This window comes from Cariama cristata, unplaced genomic scaffold (genome assembly GCF_000690535.1).
Source record: "Cariama cristata isolate BGI_N322 unplaced genomic scaffold, ASM69053v1 scaffold28355, whole genome shotgun sequence".
In the NCBI taxonomy this organism is placed as follows: domain Eukaryota; kingdom Metazoa; phylum Chordata; class Aves; order Cariamiformes; family Cariamidae; genus Cariama; species Cariama cristata.
This window is the reverse complement of record NW_009617341.1, coordinates 2,790-18,382: the sequence shown is the minus strand read 5'-3', so window position 1 is coordinate 18,382 and position 15,593 is coordinate 2,790. Positions and strand designations below refer to the sequence as shown.

At 37.5% G+C, this 15,593-nt stretch overlaps 1 protein-coding gene across 1 annotated transcript in view; it reads left to right on the top strand.

Moving 5' to 3' along the window:
• Nucleotides 1-1,682: 1,682 nt before the first annotated feature.
• LOC104161924 (dystonin-like) overlaps nucleotides 1,683-15,593 on the top strand; it is a gene marked incomplete at both ends in the record, with an annotated part of 16,406 nt that continues 2,495 nt past the window's right edge. The window contains 18 exons of the mRNA XM_009700507.1: nucleotides 1,683-1,795; nucleotides 1,931-2,037; nucleotides 2,576-2,695; nucleotides 3,027-3,122; nucleotides 3,202-3,329; nucleotides 6,230-6,323; nucleotides 6,661-6,815; nucleotides 7,686-8,148; nucleotides 8,236-8,364; nucleotides 8,572-8,649; nucleotides 8,761-8,922; nucleotides 9,022-9,126; nucleotides 10,881-10,976; nucleotides 12,301-12,426; nucleotides 12,823-12,975; nucleotides 13,228-13,382; nucleotides 13,516-13,642; nucleotides 14,791-14,974. Coding sequence (XP_009698809.1) covers nucleotides 1,683-1,795; nucleotides 1,931-2,037; nucleotides 2,576-2,695; nucleotides 3,027-3,122; nucleotides 3,202-3,329; nucleotides 6,230-6,323; nucleotides 6,661-6,815; nucleotides 7,686-8,148; nucleotides 8,236-8,364; nucleotides 8,572-8,649; nucleotides 8,761-8,922; nucleotides 9,022-9,126; nucleotides 10,881-10,976; nucleotides 12,301-12,426; nucleotides 12,823-12,975; nucleotides 13,228-13,382; nucleotides 13,516-13,642; nucleotides 14,791-14,974 — 2,591 coding nt within the window. The remainder of the gene's footprint in view (nucleotides 1,796-1,930; nucleotides 2,038-2,575; nucleotides 2,696-3,026; nucleotides 3,123-3,201; nucleotides 3,330-6,229; nucleotides 6,324-6,660; nucleotides 6,816-7,685; nucleotides 8,149-8,235; nucleotides 8,365-8,571; nucleotides 8,650-8,760; nucleotides 8,923-9,021; nucleotides 9,127-10,880; nucleotides 10,977-12,300; nucleotides 12,427-12,822; nucleotides 12,976-13,227; nucleotides 13,383-13,515; nucleotides 13,643-14,790; nucleotides 14,975-15,593) is intronic.

Sequence of the window (15,593 nt, the reverse complement as noted above, 5' to 3'; positions counted from 1 at the left end):
CATACTGTCTCCATTATTGTGGCTGAAATAGGAGACTGGAGTGCTTTGTTTCCTTTTCTAGTATTGTCTTTTATTTTTCATGGATTTTCTGTGCTGCTAAGAGCAACGGGTGATACTGGTTTCATTGCACCATTTTCATTGCACTGAAATTCGGAGAATGGCATAAGCTTGATTTTATTCCTGCTAAGCATGTTGGAAGTGGAAAGTCCCACTGGTTTAGGAGGATTATGTTTCTTTTTACACCGCGTAAGTTTTGTTAATTAAATGTTCTTTCAGGAAATAATAGGGGCAGTATTATTATCTGTCTTGTAGACTTGTCTTCTAAAGAGCACGAGGAAACCAGTGATTATAAATGGCTGAAAAGAAATACATTTTTATTTACAATGCCCTTGTAGTTAATTCAAAGTCAAGCTTGTATTGAGTTTCCCATGATTTAATACCGTTTTGTGATCAAGGGAATTTGGGGTGTTGCCAAATGAAATGTTATCATATTTTTTGAACAGTGTGATATTTAATAGCTTTATTTCTGTCTATTGCAATTATTTAAAGCTTCTGCTAGGTAAAACTAAGAAAATAATTTCCCTAGAAACAAAAATGACAAAATTTAAGGACTGAATTGTTCACTAAAGCTTATATGTGTTTTTTTTTTCTTTTGGGGTTTTGTTTTAGGGTTTTCTCGGTGTGAGTCTGGTTTTCAGTAGCGTAGAATTTCAGTAGCAAAGGTTTCAGAACCTTGTGACTCTAGTTGGCTTCAGTGGGAGGAATTTTTGGTTAGCATCTTTGAAAATCCCTTCTTCCTTGTAGTTGTTATGGCTAAGAAGATTTGCGGTGCTGAAAGAGGCAAGCAGTAATGCACTCTGCCCTGAGAATCACAAGATCTAAAAGCCAAGCACCACATAGCAAACCTAAGTACAATATTAATTTTGAAGTTTTATATTCATTTAAAACATTATAGGGATGTTGGTACAGGATAATACTTATGGGCCTTAAAAATGTTTGTAGGTAAGATTGGCTTAAGACAAGTCTTCCATTAAAACAAGAGTCTTGTGACTGGCAATGGAGTTTAGCAGGACGGAGGTGTGAAGGTGTAAGTGCATGGGGCTGAGGGTTTTCTGCAAGACAACGAACAGCAATGTTTCTCTGAAAGCAGGGCTTCAATGCAGTTTGAACAAGACTTCTTTAAAGCCCAGTAAGAATACTTGTCATCCAGGTTAAAGTAATGTTTTTGTGACTGAACTTGTTTCTGTATGGGTTCTGACATGTGCTGAAGAGTTTGGTGCAGAATGACTGAAAACTTGTAAAGGCAGTAGAAATAACCTTCTTCATGTAAATGAGTCCTAAGAGAAAAGCGAGTTTAACCTCTGCAAGGGCAGTGGAAAGGACAAGGCAGGACAATACAATGGCAATGAACATGAATAAATATGCATAAGGGGAGAGAGAGAGAGAGAAGGGGTGGCTAGAAACTTTAGCTTGTAGATGAAGAAGTGACAGTGTTGTAGTTGCCTGCTTGTGTTTATCACTTAGCACTGACCTCAGATTGTTCACATGATTTTAATGAAATCCTTTTAAAATGAAAATTCTGTTGTTGTATCCATCCATGCTCTTGGTTTGATTTACTAATACAGCAGTGATTTAAATCTGATAAAGAGTTGTAATCAAATGTTATTGTTTTTATTTGACAGGCCGGACCTGATAGACATGAATACCGTTGCTGTTCAAAGCAACCTTGCAAATTTAGAACATGCTTTTTTTGTAGCAGAAAAACTTGGTGTTGCTAGACTTCTGGATCCTGAAGGTAAGATAGCTGTGAAGGGCTTTGTTGCAAAAACTCTAACATTAAGCTAAAATCCAATCTGCCTGCAGGTTGTATCATATTTGTGGGCAGTCTTACAACTACATTATAAAGTGCTGTTCTGTCTTGCTCTTTTAGATGTTGATGTTTCCTCACCTGATGAGAAGTCAGTCATAACTTATGTGTCATCACTTTATGATGCATTTCCCAAAGTACCAGAAGGTGGTGAAGGCATTGGTGCAAATGTGAGTAGGAGAAAAATACTTATGCGGTGTGTGAGCTTCGTTAATACAATTCTTGATTTCAGCTCCAGAATGTCAGCTGGATCTTCCGTAGGACTGCTGTTACACTTTTCTTTGACATGAGTTTCTAAATTGACATTTCAGAGGCTTAGCAGCTCTTTCATACTCTGGACATGAAAATATTCATGCAAAAACTTTAACTAAAAGCAATGTACCTGAAGTTGGAGAAATACAGAGTCAAAGTTTTTAATTTCCAGTCATGGACCCATAAATTGTGCCTCTCTGTTTCTTATCAATTTGAAGTTTATTAAACTAGAAAATTTTGTGTTTTCATTGAAATTATTTGGGACCAAAACTGAAGAGTGAAATTGTATATTTGGAAGCTTTAAGTGACCAGTAATGAGCAAGTAAAATTGTTTCAGAATTGCAGGGTTTAGAAATCTTTTTTCTATGTGTGTGAAGACTCAGACTTCAAAGATAAGACAAAAATGAGCTCTCATGATTTTCTTCTGATCTGTAATCTGGGTTTGTGCCTTGGTAGGATGTTGAAGTCAAATGGGTTGAATATCAGAATATGGTGAACTACCTCATGCAGTGGATCAGACACCATGTCACGATAATGTCTGACAGAACATTTCCCAACAATCCTGTGGAATTGAAGGTGAGGTGTGGTCTCTGAAACTCCTTGTTGGAACGACAGTTAATCTTACTGACTGAAAGCATGCTTGAACAAATGAAGGGCTTGTTGATTTATACAATCAAATCAACTGTAGAACAGTACTACTCCTTAACCTTTTGAAAGTACAACAAATACATTACTAACATATGAACAATCAAAAGCAAATCTTTACCTTGTCATTGGTCGCTTTTTGTAGAACTCAAGTAGAACAGTATAAGAACGTAAGTTTATGAAGAATATTAGGAGAGGGTTTACAGACTAAGATTATATTCACTGTAAGTAAAAGTTGATGATGGTTTTTGTGTTTCTGTAGGCACTTTATAATCAATATTTGCAGTTTAAAGAAACAGAAATTCCGCCAAAGGAGACAGATAAATCGAAAATTAAACATCTGTATAAACTGCTAGAGGTAAGTTTTAACATGCATTGAAATGTATAGAAGTTTCCTTTCTGTGACTTAAAATAACAAACATGTATGAATTCTTAAGGTCTGGATAGAATTTGGACGCATCAAACTTCCTCAAGGCTACCATCCAAATGATATAGAAAAAGAATGGGGAAAGCTTATTATTGCCATGCTGGAAAGAGAGAAGACCCTTCGGCCTGAAGTGGAGAGGTACGCTAGTGAATGTTCAAACCCATATTGAAAACGGTGTCATCTTCCATGATAACATCCACATTATTTTTCTAGATCGAGTAATTCTGCCTTTGTTCAAGGCCTGAAGTTCTTTACCTACTTCATAGAAGCAGGTCCAGGTGGAAGTAACTTTGGTGGTCTCAGAAGGTCATGATGAATAGTATCTGTGCCTCAGATTGTCAAAGCACTTAAACACAAATATAACCACCTTCTTTGTACAGTTAGTCAGAGCTAGGTTCATATCACTTCACTGTCTCATTTGGACTTGATTTCGTATAAGCAACATCCTCATCCTTTACATGAAATGTAAATTTCACTTGGTGCACTGCATTGTGGGCTAACGTCCTGTTCTGAGGTTGTTTAAAAGTTGGTTGTACTCAAGAGCACACAAAGCGTTTAGACGTGCAAAGTGTATCGTAGTCTTCCATGGTAGTAGAACGCATGGTACTGTTTCATACATCACTAATAGCATACTGAGCACGTTTAAAATCTTGATGCAGTCTTAGAGCGTTTCTGCTTTATAATGGTACCTCTTGAGTTCTGTGGCAGACACAGGTGCTATCAATTCACTAATTTAAAAAACTTTTATTTAAGTTACATGATTCTTTGGGCTTCTACCTGCAGGAGGGTATAGACACCTGGGTCTGCATTCGTTCTACTTAACTTTAAGCATCCAAAGGAGACACCTAAGATCTGAATCACTTTCTAGAGAATGCCTGCACTGGCTTTCTGCTGACAATAGGGTGATCATTCTCTCTGGTTTCAGTACCTGAAATTAGGTGTGAAGAATCCAGACCATTGTGTAGGAAATCCTCAGAAAGACAGATTTTAGCCAGAGAAGATCCAAAAGACAGAGTTGATTAAATATGTGTCATGCTTACAAAAGCAAGAGCGTGACTGAAATAGCAGATTCAACGGGAGGTGTGGATTCACAGCATCCCTCTGCGAAAGAAGTTGCTATAGAGGAGTACAAAGTGGTCCCCACAATACAGTGTTGTCCCCCCTCATGCAGAGCAGAACACTGGAAAGCAGCGGAAGAAATACAGCCTGCTAGATCTTCTAGGTTAATCTGTCCCGACCTGCCAAAGACAAAGTTGGTGCCCACCTTCGCCAAAAGAAATTCTGTTCATACTTGCAGAAAGCTGGGTTATCTTTGTTGAGAATGTGTATAAATGACTAGTTTACTTCTCTTTTATTCAGATGGACTGAGCACACATAAACAAACATAAACGTAAACTCCTTCCCATATTTCAGGATTGGTAAACACACTTAAAGTGACAGATTGTATGGTGATGGTCACCTCATGTGGTAGTCACTGTAAAATGAGAGAGAAAAGTTAATTAAGTGATTCTGGCTTAGTGATCAAGTTAAAATTGTCGATTGATCTGGACACAAGAACTTGGTCCATGTTTGTTGTATTGGTTACTAGTGCCTCTCACTGATATGAGGTGTTGATACAGCTCCTGGGGTGAGATTTGGTCGTAGCAAAAATGTGACCTCAGCTAATACTGAAATTTGGCAAGTACTAAAACTGCCTGCAGGTGAATACATCTGAAAGTATCAACACAGATAGACAACATGTGGCCAAATTGGTGTATGAGGTCAAAATTAATATCATGTCAATGAGGAGAGTACCAAACTGAGCTCTAGTTTGCAACACCAGCAGAGTTTGGCATTACTGCAGGGGTGTGTCTGTGCCTTTTCTGTGCTCTTCTGTGTAAACACAGTCTTCTTCTGGTGTGGGTGTGGTTTCTCAGGAGGCCCTAAAAGCAGGGAGTGAAATACTGAAAAAATCACCCCTAATCCAAATTCTGAGTTAAAACGTAAACTTCAGGGCAGCGATAAGATTTTTCATGTTTGTTTTGTGGTCAGAACAGCAAGAAGCAATTAGCTCTGAATGTGGAAGATGTTGAAGGGAAATTTGCAGGAGGACAGATTAGTGGGACAGGGCAGTTAGTAAATGTGCATGCTTGGACAGTGGAGTAATGATGGTGGGTTGGATGTTGTTCAGGTGTCTCAAATTCTATTGTTATGAGCTGACTAACCATGATATTCCCCCAGCTTTATTGTGCAGTTCCATTTGAAGCAAAAGGAGTCAGCCCAACCTGGGGGTGTTTTGTACCATACCCAGAGCATGGAATTCTCACTTCACTCCTGTTTGAAACTTCATTGAAGAGTCTGAGAAAGACTGCAAAGACTTCTTTAAATTCTTATTTGGCTTATAAACATTTAGTGACACTTAAATAAAATATTTGGCACGTCTATTTCCTAGAGACGCCCTAATGTTGCTGTCAGGTCTGTACTTGCAAAACTTTAATGCAAAGTAGGGAAGCCAAAAGCAAGGTAGCATACATAGCCCTAGGTAAAATCCTTTGAAGCACTGGCAGAATATTAATTGCTGGGTTTTGAGTATGTGTGCTGAAGCCTATTTAAAGGAGGAGTGCTAGGTGTTTCAAAAGCCAGTAGTGAAATTTCATCCCTAGAAGCAGTACATTTTGTAGGAGTTTTATTTTTTTGTTTTTCAGAAAATGTAAACAGCTAGAAGGACCATGCTCTGGATGTAAAAATGAATAGCAGTAGTTATAGCTATCATAGCAGCGATTCACTGTTTAGCAATAGTACTAGTACTCGAACCAGCGTTGACTCTCATGAGAATTTCCTTTCTGTTAATTGTGGTCCCACACTGGTTAAATCTTGTATAAGCTTTGGTGACAGCACCTTAGAAGGAAACAGGTAACTTGGCAGATGTATTTTTACTTTGTGTTAGATGCGGTTTGTTCGTTTGTTTCTTTGCTTGTTTTTAAAGCCATGAAACGTGTAGTAAATATAAATAATATTAATACTTATTTATTTTTCTGAAATGCTCTGGCATCACCTAGGTTGGAAATGCTGCAGCAGATTGCAAACAGAATTCTGCGGGACAGCCGGAGCTGTGAGGACAAACTAATACTTGCCCGGAATGCTCTGCAGTCTGTAAGTTAGTTGGTGATTTTACTCATCTGTGTTCATGAACTTACTGCAATGGAATGGCTACTTTAAAAAGAAAATCCAGTAGGATTTTTGAGTGCATACTTCATAACTGTTACTTTTTTTTTTTCGTTGTACAGTTAATTTAGCATTTCTTCAAGAAAATACAAAAAATTGCCTAGAGTGAGTTCTGTTATTTTGTTGTTGTTGTTGATAGTTAGATAAAATGCTTCACAATTGTTTCAAGATCAGAAGAGGTTTTTACAAAAAAATTAGGAATTCTTACAGCTCGTTTCTCTCTGGTTTAGCTGCAGGGCTTAATGTCTTTCTCTTATTTTTTCAGGACACCAAGCGATTAGAGTCAGGGCTCCAGTTCCAACATGAGGCAGAGATAGCTGGGTATCTTCTTGAATCTGAGAACCTTCTCCGCCAGCAAGTGATTGATGCCCAAATTCTTATTGATGGAAAATACTATCAGGCAGACCAGCTTGTGCAAAGGTACTTTACAGTGTATTTATGTGAATAAATAAATGTCCCAAATATGAATATCCATTATGGGCAACACTTTCAAATCTCTATGTCTATGGTTAAACTTCTCAGTCTGTCACAGGGCACTCAGATAAAGATTATCAGGTATTCTGGTAGGTACATTGCCCACAAACGTTGTTGAAGACAAGAGGAGCTGTTTGTACTCATTTGTGAAAATGAAGTTATTCACCAGCACAACTTTAATGTTTACTAGATATCTGAGTGTAAAGATGTTAGCTTGTTTTGTTGCACCTAAAATGCTTCTAGAATTCATTAACTTTGATTTTAAAAATGATGGCGAGATTTCTGGTGATAGCTGTAGGTGTCTTTACAGATAATAAGTGGGGTAACATTAGCTTATATGTGGCACTGTGTACAGTCTTGGCAGAAAGATGCATTTAAACAGCGTAGTTCAATTTTGTGAAGAAGTGGCTCCAGAGTTTTTCAGGATTTGTCCTGGAGTGGTGAGATCAAGCACGTAACAGCTCCTCATCAGTGAATTGCAACTGTTTGATCTACTACAACATGCAGTATCTTGTAAGATTTCTGCTTTGCTGATTGTTCCCTGGAATTGTGTATGGTGCATGCTAGTACCCATACCATGCTGATTTTCTGGTCATTGCCTGATTTCTGCATCTGTTACCTGTATTTATAGAAGTATAAGCTGGCATACCCTATACTTTCTGATATAAATGCTTATTTATAAATATTTAAGTACAACTGAAATGTAAGAGATCATGTGAATTCGTATTGCTATTCAGTTCGGCATGATAAACCTTAATCATAAGCATTCATTGAAATTATTTTTATTTATTTGTTTACTTTATTTTCTTTTAATAGGGTTGCAAAACTTCGTGATGAACTGATGGCCATACGGACTGAATGTTCTTCCATGTACAACAAGGGGCATGGGTTGACAACAGAGCAGACAAAGCTGATGATATCAGGAATAACCGAAAGCTTAAACTCAGGATTTACAACAAACCTAACCCCTGAATTAAATGCTGCAATGACCCAAGGTTTAACACCTACTTTGACTTCTTCCAGCTTGACATCTGGCCTTTCATCAGGTCTTACTTCCAGACTGACACCAACCATCACTCCTGCTTACGCACCAGCCATCCCACCGCAGTTAATTCAGAGCTATGTGGCAGGAGTAGACAGTGGGACTCTGCAAACACTCAAACTGGTGCAAATCAGAAAACCTCTTATGAAATCGGCTTTTGTGGATCAGAATTTAACAGAAGAAGAGGTGAACATGAAATTTGTCCAGGACCTGTTGAGCTGGGTGGAAGAAATGCAGGTAGCAATCTTTATGGGAAGAGTCCATTTCTAATTATTACATTTACTCCTTGTAGATCACGGCTCATTTTTCCTTCTTGTTTGTAAGGTGCAACTTGATCGAGCAGAATGGGGTTCAGATTTACCAAGTGTTGAAAGCCATTTAGAAAATCACAAAAATGTCCACAAAGCTATTGAGGAATTTGAATCCAGCCTTAAGGAAGCTAAAGTCAGTGAGGTACAGCACCATATTCTTTATTTCTTTGGTTACTTTCTTACTGGGTGGCCCATAAACTAATACTGAATTTTAGAACTGTGTTTGGATTTCACAGTCTTACTTACTTGTACTTCTGATCTCTAAATGACATATCATGAAATCAGGAGATCTAATGGTTTAACATACCTAACCTTTTTGTTGTCTTTTGACCTTATATACCAAATACAGATAGAAATGACTGGCCCTTTTAAACTCGATTATGCAGAAAAATTGCACAAACTGGAGAGTCAGTATTCAAAACTCTTGGTAAGTTTGTCATACTTCTTCAATGTTCAGCTTTCCTGTGTTCATCATCTTTGATAAGGGATGAGTTTTAAATTCTGATTGTTATCAATATTTTTTTTCTTTTTAATAAAGAACACTTCAAGAAATCAGGAAAGACGTCTAGATACTCTTCACAATTTTGTATCTCGTGCTACTAGAGAGCTGATATGGCTGAACGAAAAAGAAGAGGAAGAGGTTGCATATGACTGGAGTGAAAGAAACTCCAATATAACGAGAAAAAAGGAGTACCATGCAGTATGTATTCCTAGTATAATCCAGAGGGAATAATTAAATGACCTTTAATAATTTAGGAGATTTCTAAAACATTTCTGTCTTTTTTTGTCTGGAAAAAAGGAATTAATGAGAGAACTTGATCAAAAAGAAGACGTTATTAAATCAGTACAAGAAATAGCTGAGCAATTGCTGCTTGAAAATCACCCCGCCAGGCTAACCATTGAGGTAAGTTAGTAAAACAGCACACAAACAAGAAAACAGTTTTGTGATTTAATAGACATTAGATTTGGGGGGAAAAGAAGGGAAGTGCTAACGTGTAGGAAATTAAGCAAGACTCTGAATAATGGGGCCTTCTTTTTCCTCTTCAGCATCTCTGTTGTACCTGTCTTCCAATTTCCAAAAAGTAAGAACACTTCTGTAAAGTTATGATTACATCTTGGATTGCTTAGATAAAATCCCCCTAAAGTCTAAAATTAAAATTTCCAGAGTTGGTCTGTACAGGCATTTCTGATCATGCACACAGCTTCTAGAGTTACTGATAGAAAGTGTATTGGCAGACTGAGGGTACAGAACAGTCCTTATGTGGTTTATCTCCTGTTTGATTGAAAGGAGTTTCAGTAGAGCTTTTCAAATCACTTACTGTATGTACAGGTTCCTATTATGGTTTAGGGTTGGTTTCATAACTTATTTGTCAGTGAATTATGAAACTTGTTTGGCTGTTAAAAATCTGACCAGGCGATGTGATTTACTTCAGGCTTGAATCAAGCTCTATATTACAGGTAAACGGTGTATAGAAAATTTATTGTAGCTGTCATAGGGTCATAACAAGTTTCCAAAGGAGAATGTAAAATGCTTTTCTCTGTAGTTTTTCAAGAAAAGAGTAAATACAGACAGTGGATGGTAAAAATGGAAACAATAAAAAGCTGTTTTATTATATAAGAATGAAAAAACAGTCAGAGAGGATGGATTTTTATGGTTCTTCAGCTCAGTGAGTTTATATCTGCGTAAATTGGAAACATGAAGAAAACTCCTCCCTTCCTTCCTTCTCCTGGCTTTTACTTTGAATAATAAATGACTTTTTATGTAACATGGAGAGTTCTATTCTTTAAAAGTATGTGCTGTTCTAATGGGTTCTTATCAGTGTAATATACTTAATATATGAATATATCAAACATACGTATTATGAAACCAGGCCATCGCAGTGAAGATGACTATGCAAGTTATGATGTCTGCAGTAAAGCTATATTGGGACATTTAAAAAAAGAAAAAAAAAAGAAATTTATGCCTTTTCTACGGAAGAATCTATGCATTAGTGCACCCGTTTGAAATTCATTGAAGCCAGTGGAAAAACTCTTTTGAATTCCATGAGAATCATATGGAATTGAAAAATTGAGACTTTTGGCTGCTTTCACAAAGCCAAGAGTACCCGCTGCTGGTGAGCACTCCTGCAGACAGTATAGGAACCGTCATTCGAGCAGGGTTATGTTCTTTAAATTCCTGTGCAACTGTTACACAAAATTATACATTGCAGCGAGTCCTGATTAATTATTTTTATTGTGTATTCAGTGTGACTTTAATATCCGATTTGTATCCAGGCAAGAATCCAGCTATTTTGATTGAGTAAATAGAGACACAGATCTGTACATGAGCTTAGGCTGGGGGAACCTCAGGAAATGTAGTCCAGCCCCTGCCTAAAGTAGTGTCAGGGCTTTGTTCAGCTGAATTCTGAACGTGCCTGAGGATGGTGATTTCACGGCCCCTCTGGGCAAGTTTTCTTATGTTTGACTATGCTGTAGTGACAGATTTTTTTCTCATCTCTATTTGGAATTTTCCTTGCTGCAGCTTGTTTTTCCTGGGCAATGAGGTCAGGTTTAGATGCTTGTATTTGCTACATTACTTTTGTGTTTCCTAAATGCTGTAAAGGTGTGCATGTTTTAATTTTCATTTGGTTTTCTAAAATATATCTCTCTTCCTTAAAGGCCTATAGAGCTGCAATGCAGACACAATGGAGCTGGATTCTTCAGCTCTGTCACTGTGTGGAACAACATTTGAGAGAAAATGCTGCATATTTTGAGGTAAGACAGTAAATCAATGAAAATGTGAAATGCTTTAAGTTTTGTCTGTAGTCCAAAAATTCCACCAAAAGTGCTAGTCCCTCTCTCACAGTAGTTGTAGAATTTACATTTGTCATGTGCAATCATTAGATGATGAGCCGTGCTCCCACATAATTACCACACCTGTCGTGTCTTCACTACGGTTATATCAGTTCACAGCAGATGAAAATCTGGCCTGACATTTTTTCAGAGTGCTGCAGTGCAATTGGAGACTCTTAGAACGAAGCTGTGTTCTCTCCCTGTCATGCACAACTGCTGTCATTACAGCTTCTGCAGCTGATGTAGAGTGAAGGGTAGTTAGTGATGGCCAAGGGAGAACATATTACAGGTGGTTGTTCCAGGACTACCCAAATAGAAATGGAAGATACGGCATTAATAATAAACAGAGCAGAGAACACCCTGACAGCAGACATGTCGAACAAAACACCTTTCTGATTATCACCCATTTACATACTCAGCAAATGATGCCATACTCAGTTAAATGCATGAGGATCAAGGATTGAAGAGTTTTTTGTTAAAAACAAATATACTCTTTTTTAATATTTAAATTATAAAGGTTAATCCTTAGTGTCTTCTGGGTTGGGTGGTTGAAGAGGAACGGGGATGATACTGGGATGAGATGCCTTTGGACTGACAAGGGTGAGAGCCCAGAGTTAGGAGGTAGACACTGGAGAAGACAAAGTTGAGTAATTTGGGCCTCTAGTGGTAAGTGGAAGAAATGGGAATTCTGGATTTAAGAAATGAGGTTTCAGGGACAGTATGAGGTGAGGATTATCATGGGATGTTTCCTTTTGCAATCATGCTAACCAGGACCCTAGTTTGGCAGTGCAGATGCCCATGCAGAACTGCCAAGTGTGGCAGCTCGCCTCCCCTCCTGCATAAAATGTTTGCTCCAGTGTGCTTGCTGAATTTGGCAACTAGTTTGCTCCAGTTTGTAGGCTTTGTCTGTGTTCTTTATATATGAAAGTAATTGTAATTCCAAGGTAAACAAGAATCACTTCAGAAAATTTTTGCATTGCAGGAACAGTAATTAACTAAGGTTCTAGAACGGCTGAATTAATTTTGCACGTCACTGGTGCCGAGAATAACTGATGTTTCAAAGCGTGCCTTCTTGAAGAGTACATTTAGACATGAGATCATGAATAGTGTCATGTGGCGCAGTGGTTACTTCAAACTACTAAAAAAGATTATTTTTAAAAGGACAGCACTTAAAGAAAACTTCATCATGTAGCTGTTTGTGTACTTAGGTTGTTTAAAAATAACCCAGATATTTATCTCACCCTAGTTTTTCAGTGATGCCAAAGAAGCCATGGAATATTTAAAGAATTTGAAAGATACCATATACCGAAAATACAGTTGTGATAGATCAAGCAGCCTTCATAGGCTGGAAGACCTTGTCCAGGAGTCTATGGTAAGAATTCAAGAATCCTATTAATGTGAGTTAAAATTAAATAAGAAATGTGTAGATTATAGTTTGATATAAAATATGTGTGTTAAAATTATTCCTTTAAAGTGAAGGAAAAAATTATTTTTCAGAACTTATAATTAAATAATTGCATCTATCCATGTGTAATGACTGTTTTTCATAACTTTAAAATACAGTTTTATTTATTTCTTTATCTTTACAGTACCAGATGTTGTGGGAAAACAGTGGCTTTAGAAAGATACTTTGTTCTTGTAAAATGTGTTGCTTTTAAGAAACACAGTAAAAGAAGTCAGGAAAGAAAAGGAAAGCTTAACAGGATCAATGAAGCAGCCCTGTCTTCTGGCCATCTCTTATGACGTATTCTTTTCTTGACTGTTTTAGGAAGAAAAAGAACAACTCTTGCAGTACAAGAGCACAGTAGCAGGCCTTGTGGGGAGAGCAAAGGCAATAATTCAGCTGAAGCCAAGGAACCCTGACTGTATACTCAAAACATCCATCCCAATTAAAGCCATCTGTGACTATAGACAAATTGAGGTTAGAAACATGAATTTCTTCAAATCTATTACAGATGTGAGAATTCAGCTAAAGTTTCATTAATTACCATGCTCCTGGAGAATGATAGACTCTAAATTTCTTCCACCCTAGTAAACAAGAGCAAATCCTCACATTGAACATTGCTTTTGTTGTTCTGTTGCTTATTTGTTGACATCATTTGCAGAAGTGCTTTGTAGAAGTAGTTTGTAATGCTTAGCTCATTAAATTATTCTGCTTTTCTGTTAATACTAGATAACAATTTACAAAGATGATGAGTGCGTATTAGCAAACAACTCTCATCGTGCTAAATGGAAAGTCATTAGCCCGAGTGGTAATGAGGCCATGGTTCCATCTGTATGCTTTACAGTTCCTCCACCAAACAAAGAAGCAATAGATACAGCCAACAGGTAGGGACAAAACAAAACTCCTCATTTTCTTTTAAAATTCATTTATATGAAGCCTGAGTTAAAATAACATCTGACTTTTTTTCCCTTTTCATGTGGTATGCTGATCTGAAGTTGGAGTCTTTTTATGTTTCAGGATTGAACAGCAGTTTCAGAACGTTCTGGCCCTTTGGCATGAGTCACATGTGAACATGAAGAGTGTGGTGTCCTGGCATTACCTGACAAACGAAATTGAAGCTGTTCGAACTGGCAACGTTGCCTCGGTATGTGCAATGTCTAGAAAGGGCCTTTTAGCCATTTGCTAGGAAGTCATAGGCTACACTTCCCAGAAATGTTGTATAATCAACAATTTGCAGCAATCCTCATCTTCCTTGTGGGAATAGCTGGCGGTGGCCACGCTGGTTACCACTGTGCAACATTCTGCCTTGATCTGGGCAGCCTTTACAGAGCTACATTTGGGGAGGGAGCAGAGAGGTGGTACCAGGAAAACTACCTATAGCCTTACTGTGCTAATCTCCCTGGTCTGCTGTTGTCGGCAGAGGGACAAGATCTCTCGAAAGCAATGAGCAGTGACTAAATCTGAGTTTTGTTCTGCAATAGTCTACCTTTCTGCATTTATGTTGAAGATGTCTTGGGAGATTAGCTGCGTTAGGCTAAGGTTAATCTTCATGAAAACCCCGATTATTTCCTCATGCTGCAACTTCTTACTAACAGCGTAACAACTGTGAAGCAACCTTTAGTCTTTGAAGCTGAAGGCAGCTGAACACTCATTCCTCTGTAACGGTTTTTTTCATTTTTATGCATGTCTGTAACTTGAAATATTAAATAGCTAGTTAGGATCAATTTGTCAGAAATTAAATAGTGCTATAGATCAAAATACTATTCTTTCTGGCTAAAACAGTTTGTGAGATCACTGAATTACACAATGTTAGATGTATAGCATAACACTATTTAATATAATAGTTTATTATACAACATTGGTGTAAATCTGTCTACAAACTGTAGCAGTATTTGCAATACCCAAAATAACATTTCCACTTCTAATTTCCCGCTGTTGTTGTTGGTCGGAAGTAATCTGAGATAATTCTTGAAGTGTCCCTGCTTGTATGACTCTTGCTGGCTGCTCGTTTGTTGCTATGTGGCATTAGATGGAGAAATGGTGTCTGATATAGGGTTGGCTTAACACAGCTCATTACTGTCATTAAAGATGGAAAAGCCTTTTATAGTGAGTATAAACTATCAACTGTCAAGTGGACTCCAGCTTAGGAACAGCAAGCTTTCAGAACCTCAATTGTTTGACTTTACCAACTTAGTAATTGGACAGTATTGCTTTTTGATAAAAAACATTACAGGGAACTGTGTGAGTGATGCATCATTGCTGACTATTCCTTGGATTTATAATTTGTTGCAGATAAAGACGATGCTGCCAGGTGAACATCAGCAGGTTCTAAGCAATTTGCAGTCCCGTTTTGATGATTTTGTGGAAGATAGCCAGGAGTCCAAAATCTTCACAAGCTCTGATACAGCACAGCTGGAAAGGGAAGTTAATGTTTGCAAGCAATACTATCAAGAGCTTCTGAAATCTGCAGAAAGAGGTAAAACTTAGCTGAGAACAGTAGAAAGATGCCCTCAAGGGAGAGATTATAATTCTTAATAAAACTTCCCTCTGAATACAAGCTCTAGTGAATTACCCATTTTATCAACCAGTTTACCAACAATATTTATATTGTTAATGCCCTAATTCTTCTGAACAGATAGAGTCATCATTTTAACAATGTGCACAATTACATTGTACAGAAGCTCTAGGTTTTTTTAACTTCGTATATATTAAGCTATGTAAAAATATTGATGTGTTACTTAATACACAGAGTACTACAAAAATCTTTACACCCAAGAATTTATTCTGTGCGTTACAGCTCACAGTTTAGTCATACCTTCCTTGGGTTTGAATGTTGGAAATGCAACTTGATTACTTTGTTGAGTTCATGACAGAATTAGAAATGTTTCACACTGTTAAGGCAAGAGAAGTGTCCTAGATATTTTCCTAGCTCCACAGAATGCCTGTAGTTACTGCTCTCTTAACTCTGTTTTTAAATACAGTAGGAACAGAAGACTTAAAATATCTGTTCAGATTTACTGTCAAGTAGCTAATGATTTAAAGAAATACAGTAGTGCAAAGCTGATTACTGCATTAGCATATTTCACTACGCTTAG